This window comes from Mesoplodon densirostris, chromosome 13, assembly GCF_025265405.1.
Source record: "Mesoplodon densirostris isolate mMesDen1 chromosome 13, mMesDen1 primary haplotype, whole genome shotgun sequence".
Taxonomy (NCBI): Eukaryota; Metazoa; Chordata; class Mammalia; order Artiodactyla; family Ziphiidae; genus Mesoplodon; species Mesoplodon densirostris.
Genome location: NC_082673.1, coordinates 66,224,656 through 66,251,612, shown reverse-complemented (window position 1 = coordinate 66,251,612; position 26,957 = coordinate 66,224,656). Strand labels below are relative to the sequence as shown.

The following is a 26,957-nucleotide window of genomic DNA, read 5'->3' as shown; positions in this document are numbered from 1 at the left end:
TCTACTTACCGAAGGAGTCTGAGAGAACCACATCCTTTTCAAGCAGAGACACTGGAGAAGGCTTGTTGAATGCCAGCCGGTGAAAGCTGACGGAGGCGTCACAGACAGACCCAGGGAATCCTGTGCTCCACTCGGCTTCTTGACTGCAGTGAGAAGGGTCCAGCAATGAGCTGTGTGGAATGACGGTGTGTCCTTTGTGACCTAGGAAATGAACACAAACAGCCGACTTCCTATTTCATGTTAGAAAACGAAAAAGCTAAACTGTCTAAAACATACATTTACTATAACCCATAGTGCCACGAGTACAATCTAAAAGTCTAGGTTCCTGGGTTTTCTTTTTTTTTTACATGGGGTAAGGGGACCTCTACAAAGGCTTTGCAGTGGACTCTTCTGTCAGGGAGCTTATCATGGATGCAGCTGAAACATGGGATCTGAAGCACCCATGAGAGCCAAAGTACGGGATGGAATGTGGGATAAGTAACTTGGTCAAGGACACACGGAAGGATGCAAATCCAGGCAGTTTGACCACAGAGCTTGTGCTCTCAACCAATGGACTGTCAACGAACTTAAGAATCTAAGCTGAATTAAGTAAATGAATAAAGATCACACAAAGCTCTGAATATTAGAACCACCTAAATGTTCTCCCTCTTAAAGCCACAATTAGAACAGGAGACAAGTCAACAACTGTAGTTGAGAATTCAGTCTGTTTGAATATTGAGATGAACCTTCCATCTTTCAAAGGCTTTCAAAAATAAATATCTGTTAATATCTGTAGCTTTACTTGTCAATTGTCTCTCCCTTATAAAGTATTATGCAGAATCATACACACACACACAGACACACTTCCTATCTGATTTTGCCAAGTCATTATCATTAAAATTTTATAAAAATGCTAAATCGTAGAAACCATGATTATTTACAAAAGGATTTGACTTACTCTGAACTTAAAATGGTAGAAAAGATTTAACCTACAAAGAATGTTGAATTTTGTACTAGAGTTCACATATTCTTTGAATCAATTCCAAATTCAGAATTTAGATTGGAAAGAAAAAGGCTAACAGCAAGCCTGTGACTTATTACTTCCCTCTAAGGTACTTGAGCAGGATACATCCAGTCTGTTGCTTATGTAAATAAACCTGGAATTTATACATTTATTGGGCATGACTGGCTGGAGAATCTGGGTAGTCATGTAAGCAGTTTCCTCTGCATAATTAACTGAGTACAGAATGGAGGCATTCTCAAATGAAATGGCTTCCTTCTGTGATCAATATTCCATAAGTATTGTTCAAAATTTGCTGTTAATTCAAAACCAAAGTGCAAATGCAGGAGAAAAGGGACATATTTGGAGGCTGCATCTGATAGTTTGAGACTTTGCTAGAAAAGGATATCTCATCTATGCCTAGTGTTGACCTATATCCTTAAGTCATTAGGAAAGTTTGGCACCAGTTAAGATCTGTGATTCATCTGAGTCTGCTTTGACAGTTCAACTCTCTGTGTTAACACAAACAAAAAATATATTTCCAAAGTATTTTATCAGAAATTAAAACATCACATTACCTGTAAGTGAACCATCAACATCAATCAGTACCACTTCATGTTCCCATCGAAAGCCAGCCTTGTTTGTTGTGTGAGAATATTGGATGTCAATGAATTTTGCACTCCAGCCTCCACATCTTTCATTACAAACGCCAGTGATGGACGTCACTCCCAAAGCTGCACAGCTGGGACGGTCAAAGTTCATGAAGTGTACAGAAGATACAGTCAACCCTTCACTAAATGGGAGAACCAGGCCTTTCATTGTGCAAAATACAGACCCCATTCCCAGTTCATCGACATGACCAACTATTTTGGCATTTTTAATCACTGCTCCAATGGTTTCACCCCATCCTCCAACATAAGGAGCCAGGATCCTCTTCGTTTCAATTCCAGCCTCATAATTATTGACCATCACGAAGTTATGAAACTGAAGTGCACCTCCATTGACCCATTCAGCTCCTTTTTGACAATTCCAAGTAGTGAGTGAATTAAATCTTGCAGGCTCTGGCACTGTAGAAGTACAAGATCCTGTCTGCATGGGGAAATATTCTTCAAATATCCACAATCCAAACCAACCTTGAGAATGAACAGTGTTATTAAAGAATTCTCCAAGAGGAACTCTTTTTTGGCAGATGTTTCGGTCATAGGATGGCCCATCAGGGTGGTTGTTCATTCGGTACCAAAAGCCAAAGTGAGTGCCACCAGCAACTGCATTGTGTCGTATAGTGTTGTTTGGATTGGTTACCCAGAATGCAGCTGGAGTCACGTCGTCATTCAGAAGACTAGTACTTTGCTGTACAAATACTGCCAAGTTATATTGCAGGATATTGCCATGTTCAATACCATCTTCTATAAAAAATGCTCCCCCCCTGATATCATATATAATATTCCTCTCAACCAGAAGGTGATGTGTGTTATGGATAGTAACAGCTCTGTTATAGGTCTGGTGAATTGCACAGCCTCTTACATAAGATTTAAACTGTAAATCTCCAAGCAGGTGCCAATGTATTGGATATCGCCCCAACCGGAATGCCTGGCCAGCATGGAATATCTGTCAAGCCCAGAAATCACAGCTATTTAGTGATACACACAGACTCAGAGTTTGCCTGGCTTATACTTTCTTGTTTCAAAATAATATCCACTTTTACATTAATTATTATTAATGCATTTATAACTCCCATATTATTCCTGCTTATCATTTTAAAATGTTATCTGACCCCCAACCCACCTTGTTTTATTCAATCTATAACAGCCCATACTTGTTATCAAATGAATGAATGAACAAAAACCATCTTCGACTCTTCTGCTTTTTCACCTTGCTGTTATGAAACTTTCGTGTTCAGCAAAATACCTAGTAAAAGACTTCCTTTTCTCCTTCACTTTGATTATTTTTTAATAAGAAGAAACATTTCTTGAATGTTTACCATGTGCCAGATATTCTGTTAAATGTCGTATATGCATGGTCACAGTCTTTACCACAATCTTAGGAAGTAGCCACTTATTATAAGCTTCATTTTACAGATGAAGAAAGTGAAATTTAGAGTATCTTGTTCATGGTCACAAAGTTTCATTTAAACTCACTGGTCTAATTATAGAGTTGGTGCTCTTATTAACCACTCTGCTATATTTTCAATAGGTCTACGATCTAATAAGCTAATATAGAAGATGCCTCTGTGTGTGTGTGTGTGTGTGTAATACAATCTCATAAGGTTTGGAAATAAATGGAAGGGCAACTATTTATTTTCATTCTTCATCTAAAAATAAAAATTAACTATTAATAATATTTACTATACAGATCGACACTGACAACCTCACTCACTCCATATCCAGATGTTACATGTGTGTAACATAACCTAGGAGAAGGTTTTCTTTTTACAGTGTGCAGTCATTGACTCTGCCACCCTCACTGCAGTTGAGTGAGGTGTTCCAAATTTAATGGATTTATGGATTTTACTATCCTTCCTTCCCACCCTTCCTCTGTTCCTTCCTTTTACTGAATATTTGATAGAAATGTGCTAAACCCAGATTATATAGGCTGAATATGAATAAGATACAGAGGAACTCCTGATCTCTTGGACATAACTTGCATATTTATTCTTTTATTTATATATTTGTTCAATTAATAGTCAATTGAGAATCTGCTGTAGGCTAAGTACTGTTCCAGCTACAGAGGAATCAGCAGAAAACCAGAAGGACAAAAATATCTGAACTAACTGAGTTTATGTTCTAGAGGAAGAGATAAAAAACAAATTAAAAATATATCAGGAGTTATGAGTTAATAAAGAAAAACAGGTGTTTGGGCAGCTATTTCAAATAAAAGTGGTGAGGAATAGCTTCTCTGAAGAGATAACATTTGAGAAGAGACCTGACTGAAATGAGTGTGAACCATTTAAGTACCTGGTGGAGGAGCATTCCAAGCAGAATGGAGAGCAAGTGCAAAGAACCTGAGACAGGAGTGTGCCTGACGTGGGCAAGGGACACAGGGAGGTCTATGTGGCTGGCATGGCAGGTGCCAAGGGTAGATCACACAAGATAGAGGCCAGCAGGGGGTCAGATCACGTGGATCCTTTGGAAAAGGCTTGGACTTTTTGTTTTAGGTGTAATAGGAAGCCATTGAAGAGCTCTGAACAGTGTGTAGCAAGATCTGATTCACATTTTAAAAATTGTACTTTGGCTGTGGTGTGGAGACTTCATTGCAGAAAGGGTGAAAGCAGGAAGACCAGTTAGGAGAAAAGCACAGTAGACCAGGTGAGAGGTGATGGTGGCTTGGGTTAGGTGGAAAAGGTAGAAAAACAGTACATTCAGGATACAGTATTTTGTGGGCAGAGTGGATAGACCTTGTTAATGAATTTGATGTGGGATGTGATAAAAACAGAGAAACAAAAATTTGGCATGATTATGTGAGTGAATAATTGGATGTATTAAAATCATCTGTTTATGTCTCCTCTACCAGATTATAAGTAGCATCTGGCAAAAAGCAGGTGCTCAATTCACATTCATTGTATGGAAAACTTTGGACAAAGCGCGAACAATAACGCCTCTTACCTCTACGTATTCTATTCTTCCAGTCACCATGTTAGCACCGGGTATCGGAGCATGAAACATAATGCATCCACCAAACTGGTCACTTCCTATTTCTTCTCCAAACCTTCCTTGGACACATGTCTGTGTAGCAAATTCACCTTTAAAAATATTTTTTAAGATATCATAAAGAAACACCGTGTCAAAATCCTCTAATTATATAAAGACTGTTTCTCATACCTAATTATATCTTTTTATTCACATACAATTTTAATCTCACCCTGGAACATAATTATTTGCGTTCACATTATCTCCTCCTCTGCATAGTAAGGAAGGTAAGTGCCTTGTCTTGTTCACCTTTGCAACCCCTAAAGTACTCAGGTATTTTGTTTTATGATTGCTGAATTTATTTTCCCCAAGATTTGGGATTAACATAGCTAATACGATCTTACACTGGTACAAGATTAGAACATGCATTATCTCACTTAATTCTTACAACTATAGTAGCTTGGCAGAACAGGAAGTATTTTTATTTTAAACAGGATGAAACTAGGTTTCACAATGGACATTGTGAGACCACGCAGATGAAATGGAATCAGAACGCAGGTCTTTTGACATTGATCAGTAAGGTCTTATGCTTCCCATCGAAGAAAAGGCTGTATCTAAGCTGTATCAGCTATTATTCAAGTACTTATGGGATTGTAATGGTAGTAGTGATTACATAAAATATTTAAAAGAGACTTGTGAAATGCACTGTGCTTCTTAACTACACACATACATTTATATGGTTATACACAGTTTTATAAATACATATATATATATATATAATATATATATGAGAACTGTGGTAAGTTAATTATAGCCACGGAACCAGTTCCAACTATTGACACCTGAGAAGAAGGGACACATGTCACTTCAGGACCAAAGTAACAAACTGCTGATGCTTAACTCTCCAGCCTTCTCATCTCCTGTCTCAGAGATTGTGGAAACCCATGTTGAGATTAAGTCTCCATCAGCCTAGACCCTGGAAAATAACAATGAGCAGAGCCCCCCTGTTTACCCATATTGGACACGTGTAGCATCAATGAGAAATAAACCTTTATCATTTTTAATCACTAAAATTTGGGGCTTATTTATTGCTAGAGCATAACCAAGTCCATTAGTTCTCAACAGGGGCTGATTTTGTACACAGGGAATATTTTTGCAGTGTCTATAAACATTTTAGGCGACACACTAAGGCTGCTAAAGCTACCTGTGTCAAATCCATCAGGGCATGCTGGAATTTTGTTATTCCACTCCACATTGTCAGATCCTCTTATTAAAATATTTCTTGTAAGAATTCCAATTTCTGCCCTTGCTTCAAACAGAGTTCCATCAGGGAGGGTGACAGTGATTCCTAAGTGTGTGTAATTCAGCGGATTAGTTAGTGTTATGTTCCTGCCACCAGCAGATACAGATGCAATGGTCCTTTTTTCATTCTCTTGTTGGCTGTGTCTGTAAAAATTTGAACCAAAAACTCTCAAAATTAATATAAATTAACATAACAGTGTTTTGCTGTATTTGTTTTATGCTATTCTGAACAGTCATCTGTAAAACAGGAAAACTTTTTATGTCATACAATATTCTGAAGAGGAATTCCAAGACGGTATTTTACTGTTTCTTAGAGTAGCTGAATAAATTTTTCAGATGCATTTCAATTAAATAAATTTTTTCCAAGTGCTATACTTGTTCACAGAACTGGACTAATTCTATAAAGTATTCAAAAGAACTATTCATTTATAACTTTGAGGATCACACTCAGTGGTTCTCAATCAGGGATGCTTTCATCCCTCCAGGGGACATTTGGTAATGCCTGGACACATTTTTGGTTGTCGCAACTTGTTGGGGGTGCTATGTTGCTACTAGAAGGTAGTGGCCGAGGATGTACCCAAACATCCTATGATACACAATAAAGAATTATCTGGTCCAAAATGTCAATAGTGCTGAGACTGAGAAACCCTTACAGAGGGAATCCATTGGAGGTTCCTGAGCAGGGAAAAGAAACGACTGAGGTGAGCTCAGGAGTTCTCATTTCTACCCATTCCTTCAGTACATACCAAGTTCCAGCAAAAGGACTGGCCAAATCTATAATATACACATTCATGTGAGTCCTTCCAACAAAGACTTATTGAGTGTCCATCCTGTTTTCTAGGCACAGAGCTAAGTACTGGGGATACCAAGCAGAAAGTGCCCCTGACTTCAGATAGACATGTGTTTCTATGGCTGATTGTGTATTATCTACTAAAGCGTGATTGGTGCTGTTGACAGAGGTGCCCTTAGAGGAGATACCTCTGTATCTTCCTGACATTCCTTTTTGATTCCTCTCTCCCTTGGTAAAACTTTTTCTCCTTTAACTACCAGTTTAAATAACAATATGAAACACGTTGAAAGGCACCTCTCTCACCTTTCCCAACTCTTCTTCTGGATTCCCAGTAAGCTCTGCGTGATGCCCCATCAGCACTCACAGTCACCACACTGCAGTCCTACCACCCATTTACTTCTCTGTCCTTCCCATACCTGTCTGCTCCTCTAGGTAAGACACCCGGTAAATCATTCTGTATGCTGAGCACTTGGTCCAGTACGTGTCACAATTCAATCACAGTTTTTCACTGACTGAATAAATCAATGCAGAATGAATTCCTGAGGTAAGAAGGTAGAGGAATGGAGCCCAAATAGGAAGATGATGGAATATTCCAGGGTGAGGGGCTGAGAGTCTAAATTAAACTGAGTGCATGGAAAGCTGGTGGAAGAGGCATTTCAAGGGAAGGACTAAACGAACCTGGTGATGTGCAGGAAGCGAAGAATGATGATAGTCAGAGGGTCACTGGGAAAGTTTTTATGAGGATCAAATTAGACTGTAGGATTTAAAGGGAAAACATGGATAGTGAGAATGAAATGGAAGAAATGGGCATAATAGTTAAGCAGTTCAATAATTTACAGAGAGAAAGTGAGAGAGAGAGAGAGAAGCTAGAAGAGACAGGAGACCAAAGTTTTTTTTTTTTTTTTTCCAAGATGGTGGGTGGATGGGGAAACCCATAATTCCAAAAGACCCAGGGAAGGAATTATAGGGGGAGAGGGCGGGGGGAGGTGAAGATTAAGGATGCTTGAGATAGGGTGTATCAATAGTACAGGATCCCTCAGGTGATTTGGACTGGCCTCTCCTGAATTCTCTTGAAATCAGATGAACAGAGGTTTCTTTAGAAAAGAAGGTTCCAGGGACTTCCCTCATGGTGCAGTGGTTTAGAATCTGCCTGCCAATGCAGGGGACATGGGTTCAATCCCTGGTCCAGGAAGATCCCACGTGGTGTGGAGCAACTAAGCCCATGCACCTCAACTACTGAGCCTGAGCTCTAGAGCCCGCGAGCCGCAACTACTGAGCCCACGTGCCACAACTACTGAAGCCTGCGTGCCTAGAGCCTGTGCTCCACAACAAGAGAAGCCACCACAATGAGAAGCCTGTGCACCGCAATGAAGAGTAGCCCCCCTCGCTGCAACCAGAGAAAGCCCGCATGCAGCAATAAAGACCCAATGCAGCCAAAAAAACAAAAACAAAACAAAAAAAAAGGAGGTTCTAAAAAGCATTTTTATATGTTATATGCACCTAAATGCACCTTTTCTTCCTTTGTAATAATATCTAAAACTTATCTAGCACTAACTTTGAGTCAAGTTCTGCTCTGTTTTACACATATTAACACACTTAGTCCTTACAGTAATTCTGAGATACATACTAACAGCATTCCAATTTTAGAGAAGCACAGAGAGGTGAAATAACATGACCTCAGGCCTAGTAAGTGGTATTGCCAGGGGTTGGACCCAGGCAGACTGACTTTAGTAGTAGTCTTTTTTTTTTGCGGTACGCGGGCCTCTCACTGCTGTGGCCTCTCCCGTTGCGGAGCACAGGCTCCGGATGCACAGGCTCAGCAGCCATGGCTCACGGGCCCAGCCGCTCTGCGGCATGTGGGATCTTCCCGGACCGGAGCACGAACCCATGTCCCCTGCATCGGCAGGAGGACTCTCAACCACTGTACCACCAGGGAAACCCCTAGAAGTAGTATTCTTAACCACCTGCATTACAAACTCTGAAATAGGATTTATGAATTAAATAGTGAACAATGAGTTAGATTTGGTGGGAAACTCCTTAATTCTTGTTTCTTAAAATGAAATATCCCTAAACTAAATTCTAAACTTACTCTTTTATTTCATCCAGAAAAGCTATAAATGAGGACTTTCTATTTGTAAGCCCTGTCACTTTGCTGCTTTTTAATTTTGCCATTATGCAATTCCAAGGGCAGAGAAAAAAAGGGCACTTATAAAGCTAAGTATATATTTAACTCTTCCTAACGTCTGCAAGTCTATTTTTAACTTGGGAAATGACAAACCCAAAATGCTACCTTGAATTCTAATTCTATACTGAGTCACGACCTTAACATAATTTAGCTGTTTCTTGTCATAAATTACTATTTGTTCCCTGATCAGCATCAACTATATCCAATTTTGCTACTACTTATCATTTGAACAAAGCAAAAATAAGGCTCCTCTTGCTTCCTCTCCCCACCAGTATTCTTGGTGTAGCTGTATTAGTTTTGTTCTTTTTATTTCTTATTTGCTAAAATATATAATTAAACAAATTAAGGGTCATAAGCAGCCTCGATTGTAAAATGTCACACATGTAAAAGGTCACGTTAATCATCACTCATACTATAATTTCCTCCCTTTTATTCAATCATTACTAACAATTTTGCTCCATGGGAGCCACTGCCAAGACTGTAAGATAAGAAAGAGTTCACTAGCTTCTTTCAAATGTATCATTTGGTGGCCCCAAACAAAGAAGCTCATTTACATTTTTGCATGCATTGATGTACTTAGCTAAAGCTCTCACTCAGAGGTTTTCAACTGACTATTAATAGCAGAATGCTTTTGTCAAATGAAATCTTACATGGGAACCTAACCATGAAAATGACTAAAATCTTTTATTAGTACATATTTATACTTTTTCTCATGGTAAATTCAGTCAATGGAAACTCAACACACTGGGGGTCAACCCAATGTTAATATTTGTCAAATACATATTTGGCTGTTCATGCTTCTTTATTCTAGGTTTCAAATTTAAATTAAATAGTTGTGGACCTTCTGAATCATCCCTTGTTTACATAGTTTTTAAAAATCCCTATTCTAAATCAAAATTAGCATGTTCAGAAGACATCATACCTGTGTCCTGTGCTTGCAATTACAATCTCATCTCCTGGTTTCCACGTTACTGCTTCGTGTAAAATCAAAGTCCTTTCCCCTGCCTTTGCAGTATGAGCCAAACGAGTCCAAATCACAGGAACAGGCAGACCTGGAGCCAACATACAAACCGAGAATTTCCCTAGATGTGTTTTCTTGGATATTAAGAGTTTCATGCATTTTAATCTTTTCCTGGATTGAATCAATTTTGAGAAAGCTCGTTTTACCTTAGCATCTTATACCTTTCTCAAAAAAGAAACATTTAGAGTGCTTGCTTTATAAAAGTAATAATCAAGTTTGTAATAACATGTATAGGTCTATAAGTTTTTTAAAAATCCTTCTGCAATGACATATCCCATTTATGATAATCTTCTTTATATGAACTCAATATAAATTGTGTGATACTACTGATAAAATGGGCAGAGGCCTATTATCTTTGTCATTGTTGATAGGAATTGCTTAAATTGATAATCTGGAGACAAGTGAAATGTATAAATTTCTGAAAATTCTATTAGTGTATATATTTAGCATAATGTAGGACATTTATGATCGTAATAGGGTATCATGCTTATATATTCTAAACTTATAAAAGAGGTAGATTATTGCAATATAGAAGACTTCATATAAAAAGGATTCACACCATGCTTCCTTTAAATAATGCTACATTGATACCTCAAACATGATCATAATCATTTTTATTTGCTGATAATTTTCCACAGTATATATAGTTATAGAACAGTGCAAATATAAATTTATAGTTATATTTTAGAAAGAGCCCATTTTAAAATACAAATATAAGAAGTTATAATTTATGCTTCTAGACTTAATGCCTTTTTGTTTAGATAGATGAATAAAGAAAACAATCAGTATGAACTGTTTCAAGTGCTAAATTAGGCAAAGGATGTGATGGACGGGCTTCCTAGGAGTGACCTTGGTTGTGAGTCTTGGTGGTCTGTAGGAGTTGACCTAACCTGGATAAAGGAGGGAAGAGATAAAGAGGGGTAAAGAGGGAACACGTAAAGACAGGAGAAGTTTGGCAAGGCTTCATTTAAAGAGAGTTATCAGGTGGATTATCTCTGGCTTCCTGGCTAGTCTCTCCTGGACCAGTTCCTTGAATCCTTTAGGCCCGTACCATGCAGATCCAGGATTCCCTCCCGCACAGCCAGTGTCTTGGCCCCATATACCGGGAGCTCAGGAGATCGCAGGTGCCCATGCAAGGTAATGACCGCCTTGTGTTGAAATGGGGAGGCTTCCGTCCCAATCTGCAAGGGATTTCACAAGCATCATTCAGAAAGTAAAACTCATTATCCACAACTCTAATCATTCAAAAGGAAATTCTTTTCTTTTCTTCCCTCTCTTTTGAGAATCAACTGTTCCATTCTCAGTATCTTTCCTCCAAAAGATAAACCTTACATTTTCCAGTCAGCCAAATATACTATGCCAGACCTTTGGAAAGTATACTGATTGACTTTAGCCACATCTCAGAGCTAATTTTTTTTTCTGCTCTATTTAAAATTCTGCTCTATGAAAATATGCTTTATCTTCCCATTAAAAGCACAAAAATATTCTAGGGAACTTTTAAAATCCAGAAAAAAGATTTTATGCTAAGAACAGAGACCTACACAAAGATAAACTAGTGAGAGTTTAGCATAATTAACTGTCCATTTTACACATAATATATATATTTTTTACACATAATATTTTAAAAAGAGAGAGGTTAGCAATGAATACAGATCAAGTTCTCTCGTATACCTGAAGAACGCCTCCATCTGTAATTAGAATATTTTCTGCCTGAAGTTCAATGTCAGCTTCATCAAACATTAGAGTTCCACCTAAAAACCATACAATTTTGAAATATATCACAAGGAATAGTCTTATTAAAAGCTATTTATTAAATTATACACTAAAATTTAATTTCTTATTCCTATCTGCTGTCACTATGCATGTCACTTTACTTCAGCTCTTTGGCAACATGAAGTATAAAAACTTCAGACAAGACCCAGGGAGCTGCTAGAAAATCAAACCCCAGAGCAGATTATTACAAGGGCTTCCCTGGTGGCGCAGTGGTTGAGAGTCCGCCTGTCGATGCAGGGGACACGGGTTCGTGCCCCAGTCCGGGAAGATCCCACATGACGTGGAGTGGCTGGGCCCGTGAGCCATGGCCGCTGAGCCTGTGCATCCGGAGCCTGTGCTCCGCAATGGGAGAGGCCACAACAGTGAGAGGCCCACATATCGCAAAAAAAAAAAAAAAAACTTCAAACAAGACCTAAGGAGCTGCTAGAAAATCAAACCCCAGGGCAGATTATTCCCCCTTGATCATTTGTTATTTTAAATGCTATTAAATAGTGCAGCTACATGAATTCTAGTTCTACAAACACAGGATCTCAAAATATAAATTAAGAACAAAAAATTAAAATAAAAGTAAAACACTTTTTATACACTATTGTAATGCCAACATTAGGTCTGAACTTTTATCCACTAATTTGCACTAGCAACAGCTATAGCCTGATTAGCATTATTAAAGAATGTGCTGAGATACATTTTTTAAGAGACTGATGTAAATTTGTGGACAGTGAAACTTTACCTGTCCAAAGGTTCAATAGTTAATAACTTCAAGTAACTGAAACACTGCTGTTGTCCCAGAAGTTAAAAAAAACAAAATGCAAAGCCCTATGAACAGCTAAAACCATTATGGCAAAGCTTATATACTAAAGCCTCAAGTGTTTTACTCTCTCCAATTATTGTTTCTTTTACACACAATTGTCACAGTTCTGGTTATTTAGCTTGCTGTATTAAAATTAGGATATTAAGAAGCAGAGAGAACTTCGGGTAACAGTTGAAAACAGGTTCACAGGCAAAGGTTAAATCACAACCTGGCATCCAAGAGGAGTCAGGGGGGTCATTTAGTATAGAATTTAACAAATCTCTATGATTTTTATAACCCCTAGGACCCACTATACTAGTGTTTTTATAAATGGGAAATACCTTTTTACTGTTGTAATCCACTCCATGTGCACTGGCATACACACACACACACACACACACACACACAGTTATTGAACCAAAAGTTTCATGAAACACTTGATTTTAAAAGTGGTAGTGGCACAAAAACAGAAAGATAGATCAATGGAACAGGATAGAAAGCCCAGAGATAAACCCACGCACATATGGTCACCTTATCTTTGATAAAGGAGGCAGGAATGTACAGTGGAGAAAGGACAGTCCCTTCAATAAGTGGTGCTGGGAAAACTGGACAGGGACATGTAAACGTATGAGATTAGATCACTCCCTAACACCATACACAAAAATAAGCTCAAAATGGATTAAAGACCTAAATGTAAGGCCAGACACTATCAAACTCTTAGAGGAAAACATAGGCAGAACACTCTATGACATAAATCACAGCAAGATCCTTTTTGACCCACCTCCCAGAGAAATGGAAATAAAGACAAAAATAAACACATGGGACCTAATGAAACTTCAAAGCTTTTGCACAGCAAAGGAAACCATAAACAAGACCAAAAGACAACCCTCAGAATGGGAGAAAATATTTGCCAATGAAGCAACTGACAAAGGATTAATCTCCAAAATTTATAAGCAGCTCATGCAGCTCAATAACAAAAAAACAAACAACCCAATCCAAAAATGGGCATAAGACCTAAATAGACATTTCTCCACAGAAGATATACAGACTGCCAACAAACACATGAAAGGATGCTCAACATCTTTACTCATTAGAGAAATGCAAATCAAAACTACAATGAGATATCATCTCACACCAGTCAGAATGGCCATCATCAAAAAATCTAGAAACAATAAATGCTGGAGAGGGTGTGGAAAAAAGGGAACACTCTTGCACTGTTGGTGGGAATGTGAATTGGTACAGCCACTATGGAGAACGGTATGGAGGTTCCTTAAAAAACTACAAATAGAACTACCATATGACCCAGCAATCCCACTACTGGGCATATACCCTGAGAAAACCATAATTCAAAAAGAGTCATGTACCAAAATGTTCATAGCAGCCCTATTTCCAATAGCCCGGAGATGGAAACAACCTAAGTGTCCATCATCGGATGAATGGATAAAGAAGATGTGGCACATATATACAATGGAATATTACTCAGCCATAAAAAGAAACGAAATTGAGCTATTTGTAATGAGGTGGATGGACCTAGAGTCTGTCATACAGAGTGAAGTAAGTCAGAAAGAGAAAGACAAATACTGTATGCTGACACATATATATGGAATTTAAGGGAAAAAAATGTCATGAAGAACATAGGGGTAAGACAGGAATAAAGACACAGATCCACTAGAGAATGGACTTGAGGATATGGGGAGGGGGAAGGGTAAGCTGTGACAAAGCGAAAGAGCGGCATGGACATATATACACTACCAAACGTAAGGTAGATAGATAGTGGGAAGCAGCCGCATAGCACAGGGAGATCAGCTCGGTGCTTTGTGACCGCCTGGAGGGGTGGGATAGGGAGGGTGGGAGGGAGACACAAAAGGGAGGGGATATGGGAACATATGTATATGTATAACTGATTAAATTTGTAAAATAAAAAAAAATAAAAAAAATAAAATTAAGGAAGTTCTGACACATGCTACAACATGAAAGAACCTTGAAAACAAAAGGATAAATATTGTGTGATTCCACTTATACGGAGAGTTCAGTATAAGCAAGTCTATAGAGTCAGAAGGTAGATTAGTGGTTCTCAGGGACTGGGGGGACAGGGCAATTGGGGGCGATAGCCAAAGGGTATGGGGTTTCTTTTGGGGGTGATGAACGTGTTCTAAAACTGGTGGGTGATGGTTGCACAACTCTGTAAACATACTAAAGCCGTTGAATTTTATTTTAAATGGGTGAAATGTATGGTATGTGAATTATATCTCAATAAACCATTACCAAAAAAAAAGCATGATGACAATAAAAAAATTTAAAGCACAAAAAAAAAAATGTCATGAAGAACATAGGGGTAAGACAGGAATAAAGACACAGATCCACTAGAGAATGGACTTGAGGATATGGGGAGGGGGAAGGGTAAGCTGTGACAAAGCGAAAGAGCGGCATGGACATATATACACTACCAAACGTAAGGTAGATAGCTAGTGGGAAGCAGCCGCATAGCACAGGGAGATCAGCTCGGTGCTTTGTGACCGCCTGGAGGGGTGGGATAGGGAGGGTGGGAGGGAGACGCCAAAGGGAGGGGATATGGGAACATATGTATATGTATAACTGATTAAATTTGTTAATTAAAAAAATTAAAAAAAAAAAAGATGCTTACCCATATAAAAGATGCAGTACACTCAGATATTTTCTATTCTATTTCATTAAAAGATTCTGGTTGCAATGCAATAAAAAATTTCATAACCACAAATGGATTATAATACTCAATTTAAAGAACTCAGTACTACACTCTGTATTCAAGACATGATACAACTATGGATGTTCATAATCATGAATTCTGATTAAATTAACTTCACAGAACCATTTCACAGGCAGAGTCTAATAAACAGATTTTCAGAAATTTACCCTGAATAAGCAACATTTTCAGGATAGGGGTATTTTGATCCAGCAAAATTGTCTGTCCTTTTGTAATAACAACTAGTGAGCCTTCCTCTGGGGGCGATGCTCCCCCCCACGAGAAGTTGGAGGACCAAGCATCAACATATAGGAAGTCCACGTTATCCTGTAATAGAAATGAGAGACTTTTAAATTTAGAGGTTTTATCACAATTCTTCATTTAATTCCTCAAAATGAAGAAATCTAAAACAATGAACATTTTCATTAAGTATAACCTACTTTAAATATGTTAGAGCTGCCTGTTGATTAATTTCACAATAATAAAAAACTAAAAAAAGCTTTTACCAATTACCCTGCAATCCAGAATACTTAGAAATATGAAATAATAAAATTTTAGTAACAAGCAAAAAAAAAAATAACCTACTTTAAATTTATTATAGTCACATCTTAGTTATTTTTTGGAGACATTAACAAAGTAAAAAGTCCATGAATGGGACTTCTCTGGTGGTGCAGTGGTTAAGGATCCGCCTGCCAATGCAGGGGACAGGGGTTCAATCTCTGAACCAGGAAGATCCCACAAGGCGTGGAGCAACTGAACCCGTGCACCACAACTACTGAGCCTGAGCTCTAGAGCCCGCGAGCCACAACTACTGAGCCCACGTGCCACAACTACTGAAGCCTGCGTGCCTAGAGCCTGTGCTCCACAACAAGAGAAGCCACCACAGTGAGAAGCCTGCGTGCCACAAAGGAGAGTAGCCCCCGCTTGCCACAACTAGAGAAAGCCCATGCACAGCAACAAAGACCCAACACAGCCAGAAAAAACCCCAACAACTCCGTTACCAATTACTTCACCTCCCGTTAGGCTAGTTTTTCTATTGCTGAGACTACTCTATCCAACAGCACTGTTACCAGTTTGGCCATGCCGATGCTTCTGATGTTGACATGCACTGGAGCCCACCCTGAAGGAGTGTGGGCATTTGTCATGCAGATGATATATGTCTTGTTGGAATACTCAACATCACATTTGGCTTCAGCTATGGTAACAAGAATATCCTGTATATTTTCACTGTAAAGTAAAAAAAAGAAAACAAAACATTGACATTTTTCTCAAATTTCTAGGTCACATTGTCAAACCCTATTATTCATATGCATTATTGTAAAAATAATGATCTTACCTATGAGCTATCAAAGTGCAGACTGACACTTTTTTTCAGTAGTAAAACTTCAAAATATTTGTTGAGAAAAAAGTAAACAAAGAGATTAAGAGATCAGGAAATAAAACTACAAACTAGCAAGTATTGCAGTGCTGGAGAAAAACTGCTTGGATTCAAATTATTGAGAAATTCTTCATTGGTCTCCAAGCAGGCACTTATGTAAGACACTTCCAGAGATTATCTTGCCTATGTGACATTTTTTGTCACATTCACAGACTTTGGAATTTAATCTCCATGTAAAAATGCAAGTCCAAGGTAGTTACAGGTACTTGAGGAATTAACATTGCCCGCTATGATTTAAATGATCTGGGGTTTTGAAGTCAAACTTCTGTACTTGAAGGATGATGATAGGGCAGTACATAAAATTTGAGCCAAAATAATGAATATGTTTATGAAGAAGGAACCTAAACAGTTACAGTGAAATGGATGAAGAGATGTTTCATTGAGCCAATGAAGCAGATGATGGTTGGAGATGAGATTCTGGGGAAAGCATAATAGGAAGGTGATTTATACTTGGGATGTTACTTACTAAGATCTGGGGAAAGTTATTTAGCCTCTCTAAGTTTAGTCTTTTAGCCATAAAATGGTATTAAACAATACCTAAGAAGGTAAGGCAGGAAGTTTCTATGGGGTAGAAAGGTTCCTGACACAGAGTATGTAGTCAGTAAATGTAGTGTGGCTTTTGAGCAGGTGGGTAGACTTTACATGACTATATTCAAACACTGTCCTGGCGCACGAGAAAGCAGGCCTAACGGCTGGAGTCCGGAAAGATGCACTGATGTATATGCATGTGAAGACAATACCTGAAGCCTGATCCCAGGACTGTAAGTCTGGTGCCCCCTGCTGTACTGCCTCTCCTGGGAGCTATTTCAGTGATGAGTGGAGTCATTGACATGTTGTATATAAAAGGAGTCGTGGACTGAGATGAATTCTTCCCATTGACCACACTCACTTCACAGGCTTGCTTGGGTCCCCTGCCTATGATAAGAGGAATCAAACTGAGTTCGATTCTGCCATCAGGCCCTTATTCATGTCCAAAAGCCCCAAATATTTTTAATAACATCTTCTTTTTCCCCAAGTCACTTTCTATGTGAAGCAATAAAGATCTCTAGCAATAGTCAAACACATCACAAAATTCATGCACGTTATCAACAGGGGAAAACCCTTAGACCCTCCCTCAGAGCCTCTTATTGTAGACAATTCTACAAACCTGCCTGTTTGGTTTTCCAGTGCTAGAGGATTCAACACTGCAAATTAGAGAGGAAGGAAGGAAGAACCGCTAATAGCAAGCATGCTGACAGCTGAAAGCTAGGTAACAGACAGAAAAGCTACAAAAACTCAATACAGAAACGCTGAAAAAAGAAGCAGAGCTATTGTTAAGGTAAACAAACCTTGACAAATCTTTATAGCATTACTGCTTTAAAAAAAATCAGAATACAAACTCTGATGTTGAAATGATAAGTAAGCCCAGTCACAAAAATGTTACATTTTCTTCAGTATTCTTTAAGTCAGAAGAAGCAAAAATGTTTAGAAAAGCTTCATCAAATTTTGTTAATGTTTTAAAAAATGTTTGTACATAAACCATATCCTTTATTCATCTATATTATTCTCTTTAGTTCTTCTTAAATTTTGTTAGATAATTAAAATCTGTTGTGTACTTAAAATACCAGATACTTGAACTACACAGTAACCCACTGAACTAGGGTTAATGTCTCCATTCAATAGATGGACAAACTGAAACAGAGAAGAGTTAAGTTACTTAGCTGAGGTGACAGTTAGTGGCAAAACAAATTCAGGGGCTCCTTAGAGCCCAGGCTTTTAACCACTAAGTAAAAATAAATAAGAGTAATAATAATAGCAAATCACATATCATGTTTCAGATACCATTCTATCCACTTCACATACATTAACTTATCAAGCCTCACAATAAGTAGGCTAATGTGATCATTTTCATTTTACAGAAGAGGAAACTAAGACACAGAAAGCTTGAATAACTTGCCCAAAGACACAGCTTGCATTTGAATCTTGGCAACGAATTACCGGAGTTCACCCTCATAACCATTATACTATCCCCACTTTAAGGAAAAGTTAATACTCCAATAGGGACTAAAAACATGTTCTCCATTTGGCATGCTCTTTATGTGATAAGCTGAAAAACGGAAATTTACTAAAAACAATTCAGTCTAACCCAAATGTCATGAATCTTGGAAAATATTATAAGCCTAGAAAACAAAATTCTGCAGAAATTGCTTAAAATCAGGAAATTCATAAAGGTGATTCAATTGCCCCAAATGAACACAAAAAATTGAAAAAAGAAATTCAGACTGATCTCCATAAAATTAAACAGTTCTCAAAGACTTCCATTCTTTTTTCTGACTACTTACCATTATTAGGTGGAATTTCACATAATAATGTTGTGTAATTAGATTTCAGTCTGTCGACTGCACATTTGGAGCCACACACTAATACAACTGAATTCTGTGGATTAAACCCAGTGCCTGTCACAGTCATGGTTTGACCACCACCGAAGCTCCCTAGTGAAGACATATAAAAGGGAAAGACAAAGTTAATGAAAAGAAAACCTCCTCTGTACATATATTTAACTTCATTTTAACACCTGAAATGGAAGCAAGTTTCATTAAATGAAAAGATTCGTAGAACTGAAATTATTTATATTATATTATATTAGTGCAACAGAATCTCTTTTGATTGTAGTTTTTTAAAACCTTCACTGAGTAAATGTCACATCTGGTCATTTATTTAAACTACGTCTAGGAACTAAAATTTTATTTAAAAGAAATGTCACAAAGAATTTGAGTAGTCAAAACACAAATGTAAAGTTACCATTTTAGTTAAAAGCACATTGGTTATGCTTAAGGTTTTTCACCACTAAAATAATTTTCAAACAGAAAAAAAAAACTTATTTAGATAGACATAATTATAGGCCAGTGATATCTAAACATGATTTAAAAACAATTTCCAAATATAACCTGGACATTTTCAATAGTATTAAATTTTAAATAAATTATATAGCACAAGAGAAATACAGGCATTAAACAAATATTTTGAAATGATTGATACCCTTGCATGCTTATTAATTTGATGCATAAACAAAAATATTTTAGTGTGTTATAGGAACTACACATTTTAGCAGGGTTTGAAGAATATGTTTCTTTCTAAATAAGTGTTTACTGAAACAATATAAATATTTCTAGGTTCTGGTACATTCATGCCTACCTTGGCTTGGATGAATATTGTGAATAGTAAGTGGGTACTCAAATACGACTGTGGACACAGCAGAGCCTTTTGTCTTATGATGCATCATAACAGGAAAAGTGCCACCAGCATGATCTCCAGCAATGCATTGCAAGACAGTATCATTGACCATGGTCACATTACACTGAATGTTATTTATCGTCACTGAAATTTCCAAGATATCAATACCAAAATTTGACCCATTGATCTGAATTTCAGTCCCTGGAGGACCTTAAAAACAAAAAGCAAACCATATAAATACAAATATATATCTAAATTCCAATACTTGCACATGCATTTAAAGATATACCCATTTACTTACATAAACAAAATAATATCCAGTATTTTAAAACTAATATAAATTCCAACAGTACATGTCATGTCATATACATTTTGGCTATAATTTCATTGCAGTCTATGGTATCTTGATTATAAGATATTTCTCTCAATGTTCATTATTTTCCAGCACATCTGTCCATTCTACAGATGAAAGTTGTAAGTTACTAATAATTCAAGCTAATGGAAAAGAGAGATCTAGAATGTCTGAGGAATGAATGAATGCCTGAGCAGTGGGTGGTGGGTTAGAGCATATTTAGGGATGAGGTTTACTTTTTAAAACTTTTGGTACTTTCCTGATATTTGCAACTCTTCTGATGAATGGACTATTTTTCTTAATTCAAATATTTTCAATATATATGACTTGATAAACAAATTATGATATATAAATAATTAGGTATAAGATAGTAAATACAGAAACAAGGAATTAAAGACTTATAGATGAATGTTGATGTTAATGCCTTGAATAAATGTACATAGAATAAAGTATTTCAATCCTTCTGTTCCCTTCCTCCCTTCTTTTGACAAAAAGCACTGAGGGCATTACACACATGGAATTTTTCACAGGGCATCCAAACGCAGACCTATGTACCTAAATAATAAGTGAATAGTTATTAATCAACATAACTTGTTACAAATGCAGGGTCACCACGTAGTAGTTTGCTTTTAATTCAAGTAGTAACAGTAAAAATAACCACATAATTGACCATAGTAAGTGTCACTGAAATGTAAGTTGCCATTTTAAAGACCATAGATATTAATGAGATCTTTCATGTTAGGAATAGTTTTAAGATACAAGATTTAAAAATGTTTTCAAGTCTTAAGTTTTTAATCTTCTCTGGTATTTTCACCTTTCATATGGAAGTGTTCTAAGTGTGAATGTATACCTTGCCTCTTCAGTAAATAAAATATTGGGTTGGCCAAAAGGTTCGTTCGTTTTTTTCCATAAGATGGCTCTAGTAGCACTTAGTTGTCTTTAACTTCATTTGAAACAATTTTGTTAGACTGTATGTGACAGCTGTCATATCAGCGTGCATTTAAAAAAAGACATCAAAATTGGTGAATTTTTGTGTAGCCATTTTAATATTGAAGATGGAAGAAAAAAGCAACATTTTTGGCATATTATGCTTTATTATTTCAAGAAAGGTAAAAATGCCAACTGAAACGCAAGAAAAAGATTTGTGCACTACATGGAGAAGGTGCTGTGACTGATAAAACATGTCAAAAGTGGTTTGCGAAGTTTTGTGTTGGAGATTTCTCGCTGGACTACGCTCCACGGTGGGGGAGACCAGTTGAAGTTGATAGCGATCAAATTGAGAAACTAATTGAGATCAACATTATACCATCCAGGAGACAGCCGACATACTCAAAATATCCAAATCAAGTGTTGAAAATCATTTGCACCAGCTTGGTTATGTTCATTGCTTTGATGTTTGGGTTCCACTTAAGCGAAGAAAACCTTTTTGACCATATTTGCGCATGCAGTTGTCTACTGAAACGTCACAAAAATGTTCTGTTTTTAAAACAAATTGTGATGGGCAATGAAAAGTGGATACTGTATAATAATGTGAAACAGAAGAGATCGTGGGGCAAGCGAAATGTACCAACACCAACCACACCAAAGGCCGGTCTTCATCCAAAGAAGGTGATGTTGTGTATATGGTTGGAATGGAAGGGAGTCCTCTATTATGAGCTCCTTCTGGAAAACCAAATGATTAATTCCAACAAGTACTGCTCCCAATTAGCCCAAGTGAAAGCAGCACTCAATGTAAAGCATCCAGAGTTAGTCAACAGAAAACATAATTTTCCATCAGGATAACGCAAGGCCGAATGTTTCTTTGATGACCAGGCAAAAACTTAAAGCTTGGCTGGGAAGTTCTGATTCATCTGCCATATTCACCAGACATTGCACCTTTGGATTTCCATTTATTTCTATCTTTACAAAATTCTCTTAATGGAAAAAATTTCAATTCCCTGAAAGACTGTAAAAGGCACCTGGACCAGTTCTTTGCTCAAAAAGATAAAAAGTTTTGGGAAGATGGAATTACGAGTTGCCTGAAAAATGGCAAAAGTAGTTGGAACAAAAGGGTGAATACGTTGTTCAATAAAGTTCTTGGTGAAAATGAAAAACGTGCTTTTTATTTTTACTTAAAAACCGAAGGCACTTTTTGGCCAACCCAATAGCTCAGTTCTCACTTGTCTACAAGTCTCATTTATCTTCAGATACATTGTTTTGAAAGATACATTCAAAGAGAGATGAGACATAAATGGTTCATGGAAATAAGGAACATATGCCAATATCTAGCTCTTCATTTGTAATGATTACAAATATATGGGAGGAAGTATGCCATTGCTACTGTTAATATTTGCTTTTTAAAATTCTAAATGAGAAAACTTGATGTCTAAAAGAAAATTTCAATAGCAAACTTCTTGAAGGCACAGAATATATCTTACCCAAACCTGATACATTTCCTGGCACTGTAAATTAACAAAGACTTTTTTTTAAAAGGCCAACATTTAATAAGTTCTTTATTAAAGGAAACTTTTAAGTTGCATTATATGAATGAGATTTTTTTAACCTTATGAGGAAGGTATCTGCATGTGTAAGGAAGCTGATATTTTAAGAAACTCGTCCAAAGTTTCACCACTGGAAAGTAGAAGAACCAAGGTGTGAATCCAGGTATTAAGGCCATGTTCTCCTCCATTAGACTATAGCTGCCTCTTCAGAAATCATTACATGGATGATAAGCATTCCAATAGCTTGAAGATGATCAGAAACAGCATAACATAATGACAAAGGATCAGGAAGACATCTCAATCTATTCTTAGCTCAGAAGAACAAGTCATACTAAATAATTAAGTAAATCCTATTTTATAATATTTTTTCCACCTGAATGGGCCAATTACTCCCTTAAAAAGAATTCTGTTGTGTTAATAATCAATTGTAGTTTCCTGGAAACAAGATACCTAAAAAATTCTCAGTGTTAATAAGATGAACTACTTATGAATTTTAACAGGTATTTCCTGTCATATTAACATTAATGACATAAATTAATGACCAATTTTAGTCTACAGGTATCCATCTATTTCTTCCTCGTTTTGAAATTTACGTGAAGTTAATGGAGATTTTGTTTTAAAACAGAAATGGGAATTTGGCCAAAAATTTTATCCCAAGAATGTGCAAAAAATAATCTCACAATAGAGACTACACAGAACTCAAATCCCATGTATTGATTAAGAGGGTTTGTCTAAAAACATATCCTAAAAATCATTTGTAAACATTATTCCAATTCTATGCTAGTAAATATTACTGATCATATTATACCAAGACACCAAAAAAGCAGGTATTGGCGTACCTGTACTTGGGATAACTCCTCTGAGAAGTGGAGTATCTTCCAAGGCATACGTAAATGACAGAGGTGGATAAGCGACTGCATTCACAGAGATCTTTACACTGACCCTTCCAGCTGTCCCTGCTGGGGTACGGCAGTAGACTTCACTGGAATTGACAGAAATAATTTGGCAAGGTTCATCCCCAACAGTGACTGTGGTGTTGCCTGGATAGAAGCCATTTCCAGTGATCATCAAAGTAGTGCCACCACCAATGCTTCCAGAAGTTGGTGTGACAGATGCTACTGGGGGGCTGCTGACAGTAAGGTTTCCCAGAGCTAAGCCTTTCGTTCCCACCACAACACTAAGAGAATAAATTCCAGCCGGAAGAGGAGTCACAAGAACAGTGATGTTATTTTCATTAACATCGATTGCTCTGAACTGTTGGTTTCCAATGAAAACAGAAATGTCCTCCAAGATAGTGCCAAAGCCTTCTCCTTCAATAAGAACTTCTACAGGTCCTTTGATGGTGCTTGGGGAGATTCCTGTTACAAAAGCAGTGACGCTTTCTAAGTATGAAAAGCTGCAGTTCCCTTGACACAGGGCAGGCACTCCGTGGATCAGAAGATTTACCTTCACAAGCTGCTGGGGAGCAGGAGATGTTTCACATTCAATGGCTGTATAATTCACTGACAGAACTTCGCATGGAAAATGACCCATAAGGACTTGTACATCAGCAGAAGAAACTGCAAATCCAGAGCCTTTTATGGTCACTTTTGTCATTCCTGTAGTTGACCCTGCATTTGGTAATACCATGTCGATGTTTGGCAAAAGTACAAATCGCCTATCAAATTCACTGGACAGTGTGTTGATAGCAGTGCCCAGATTGTAGACAGTTACTGTGACAATTTCCCTGATGCCAACATCCATTGAGTTTTGAGGGTCAATATGACACACAATGGAATCATTACTACTTTCTTCTACAACACAGGGATAGCTACCAATTGTAACCTGAAAATAAAATGAATATGAAAAACAAGTCAATACATTACTCTAGTGTGAACTTAAATTTTGTATTAGCAACAACTAAATTTAAAAAAGTGGGGACTTCCCTGGTGGCGCAGTGGTTAAGAATCTGCCTGCCAATGCAAGGGACATGGGTTCGAGCCCTGGTCCAGGAAGATCCCACATGCCGCGGAGCAACTAAGCCCGCGTGCCACAACTACTGAGCCTGAGCTCTAGAGCCCTTGAGCCACAACTACTGAAGCCCGCACGCCTAGAGCCCATGCTCCACAACAAGGGAGGCCACCGCAATGAGAAGCCCGTGCACCACAACGAAGAGTAGCCCCTGCTCTCCTCAACTAGAGAAAGCCCGTGCACAGCAACAAAGACCCAATGCAGCCAAAAAATCAATCAATCAATCAATTTTTAAAAATTGATCATGTGCAAACTTTTTTTTCATGAAATTAATTTGGGGGCTGATTAAGGCATATCTTGGATTAATCTTAAACTAAATTATGATCATTCACAAATGTTCATAGTTACATTATTGATAATAGCCAAAAAGGTGAAAACAACCTAAATGTCCATGAACTAACGAATGGATAAATAAAATGTATACACTATGCAGTGGAATATTATTCAGTCATAAAAGGAAATGAAGTACTGCTACATGGTACATCATGGATGAACCTTGAAAACATTATGCTTAGTGAATACAGCTAGTCACAAATGACCACATATTGTGTGATTCTATTTATAAGAATATTCACAATAGGCAAATCCACAGAGACAGAAAAATTAGTGGTTGTTTAGGGCCAGGAAGTACGGAGGGGTTGGGGGTAATATCTAAGGACTGTGGGGTTCCTTTTGGGGGTAAAGAAAATGTTCTAAAATTGACTGTGGTGATGGATGCATAAGTCTACGAACATACCAAAAGCTTCTGAATTGTGCACATTAAATGGGTGAGTTGTATGGTGTGTGAATTATATCACAATTAAGCTGTCATAAATTAAACTATGAGGTTATGGATGAAACATCTTCCTTTTATTGTGTATACAGAAGTAAAAAGGAGATCTTTATATTCTTACCTTATTAGCACATGTGCGATTACTGAAGCCACGTCCAGTAATTGTTATCAATTCATTTAGTGTTCCAATGGATGGACTAATGTTGCTTATAGATGGTGAAAAACAACTTGAAAGCTCAAAGAGCAATCTATCTGAATGTGCAAACCCGGTACTGTTCAGGCCACACAGGGGTTCCGTTGCTAGGCAGCCTGTCACAGAGCTTCCCAAGCGCAAATTCACAGGTCCTCCTTCAGACAAAAGAATTGCCTGTAAGTCACGGATAAAATTCTAAAACAAGAATTGTTTTCAGACTGCATTACTCTAATTTTGATGATGGTGGTTTATATTCTGGTAAGTCTTTTTTTCCCAAATGACAAGAGGAGACCCAGGCAGTACAAAGTTAAAAGAAAGACCTGGACAAAGATGATACAGTAAAGAGTGAATATGAAATTAATTTATTTTTCAATTTGTCTAAGGCCAGACCCTATAGGGAAAATAAAACAACATCATCTCACATTTTAATATATTTTCAGGCACTTAAAGAGTATCAGAACTTTTCACATTAACATCTCATTTGAGGCACATAAGGATTCTGGGAGACTGACAGGACAACATTAACATGATCCCCTTATTTTATAGAATAAATTCTAGCCTCAGAGCAGTCCCAACTTATTCAGGGTCATGCGGCTAGTGAGAGACAGTTAGCCCCAGTCATCTGCCTCCTACTCCAGAAAGGGTGCATGTACCCTAGATCACCGAAGTGACAGGGTTTCTACCTTTAACCTTCTTACCCTGAGCATATGTGGCTTCAGTGCCACCCACAAACAGGTGCAGGGGAATGTGCCTGGTTTCAGCTGGTAAAACTTGAATGACTCCTTGGAGAAAAATGGAGTGGGCCTCATCAACATACCCGCTGCTATAATAATGGATTCCAGGTGAAGTAAATTGGTAAGAAAATGAACCTACCATAAAATGAGATGGTACATAATAAATACAAGCAATTAATGCATCTTTGAAAAGAAACTTGAAATAATCATTCAAACGTGCATGCAGATGACAGGTTTCTTATTTTTCATGCATGTGATATTTCAACAGGAAGTAGTAAGGAAATGACTATAAAACAACTATAAAATGTCTATAAAAGAGCTGTCCTGTATAATGAAATTACATTCTAGGAAGGCAAGATCCAGCATTAATTTTTCTAGAGAAACCATGTTAAATCTGGCATAATTCACAGAATCTTAAAGAAAAACTCAACATGCAATGAAAAACAGTTTGTGTTCATGAGTAAAAAGTTCAAACTGCTACATGTGTAGAACAAAACAGGCAGTCTAAAAGGCACACTGTACGCTAAGCTGTCCTAGAAGAAAGACTGATTTTAAAGCTGATTCCAATCAACAGAAG

The 26,957-nt window shown here is 37.5% G+C and overlaps 1 protein-coding gene across 1 annotated transcript in view; it reads right to left on the bottom strand.

Moving 5' to 3' along the window:
- The window catches only part of PKHD1L1 (PKHD1 like 1), a 152,527-nt gene that overhangs the window by 55,054 nt on the left and 70,516 nt on the right, over positions 1-26,957 (bottom strand). The window contains exons 36-50 of the mRNA XM_060115730.1: positions 26,345-26,515; positions 25,575-25,801; positions 23,511-24,495; positions 19,801-20,049; positions 18,948-19,097; positions 17,367-17,541; positions 16,259-16,415; positions 15,359-15,515; positions 11,575-11,654; positions 10,955-11,084; positions 9,805-9,934; positions 5,810-6,051; positions 4,582-4,718; positions 1,558-2,587; positions 10-201 (exon numbers count right to left, since the gene is read on the bottom strand). Coding sequence (XP_059971713.1) covers positions 10-201; positions 1,558-2,587; positions 4,582-4,718; positions 5,810-6,051; positions 9,805-9,934; positions 10,955-11,084; positions 11,575-11,654; positions 15,359-15,515; positions 16,259-16,415; positions 17,367-17,541; positions 18,948-19,097; positions 19,801-20,049; positions 23,511-24,495; positions 25,575-25,801; positions 26,345-26,515 — 4,212 coding nt within the window. The remainder of the gene's footprint in view (positions 1-9; positions 202-1,557; positions 2,588-4,581; positions 4,719-5,809; positions 6,052-9,804; positions 9,935-10,954; positions 11,085-11,574; positions 11,655-15,358; positions 15,516-16,258; positions 16,416-17,366; positions 17,542-18,947; positions 19,098-19,800; positions 20,050-23,510; positions 24,496-25,574; positions 25,802-26,344; positions 26,516-26,957) is intronic.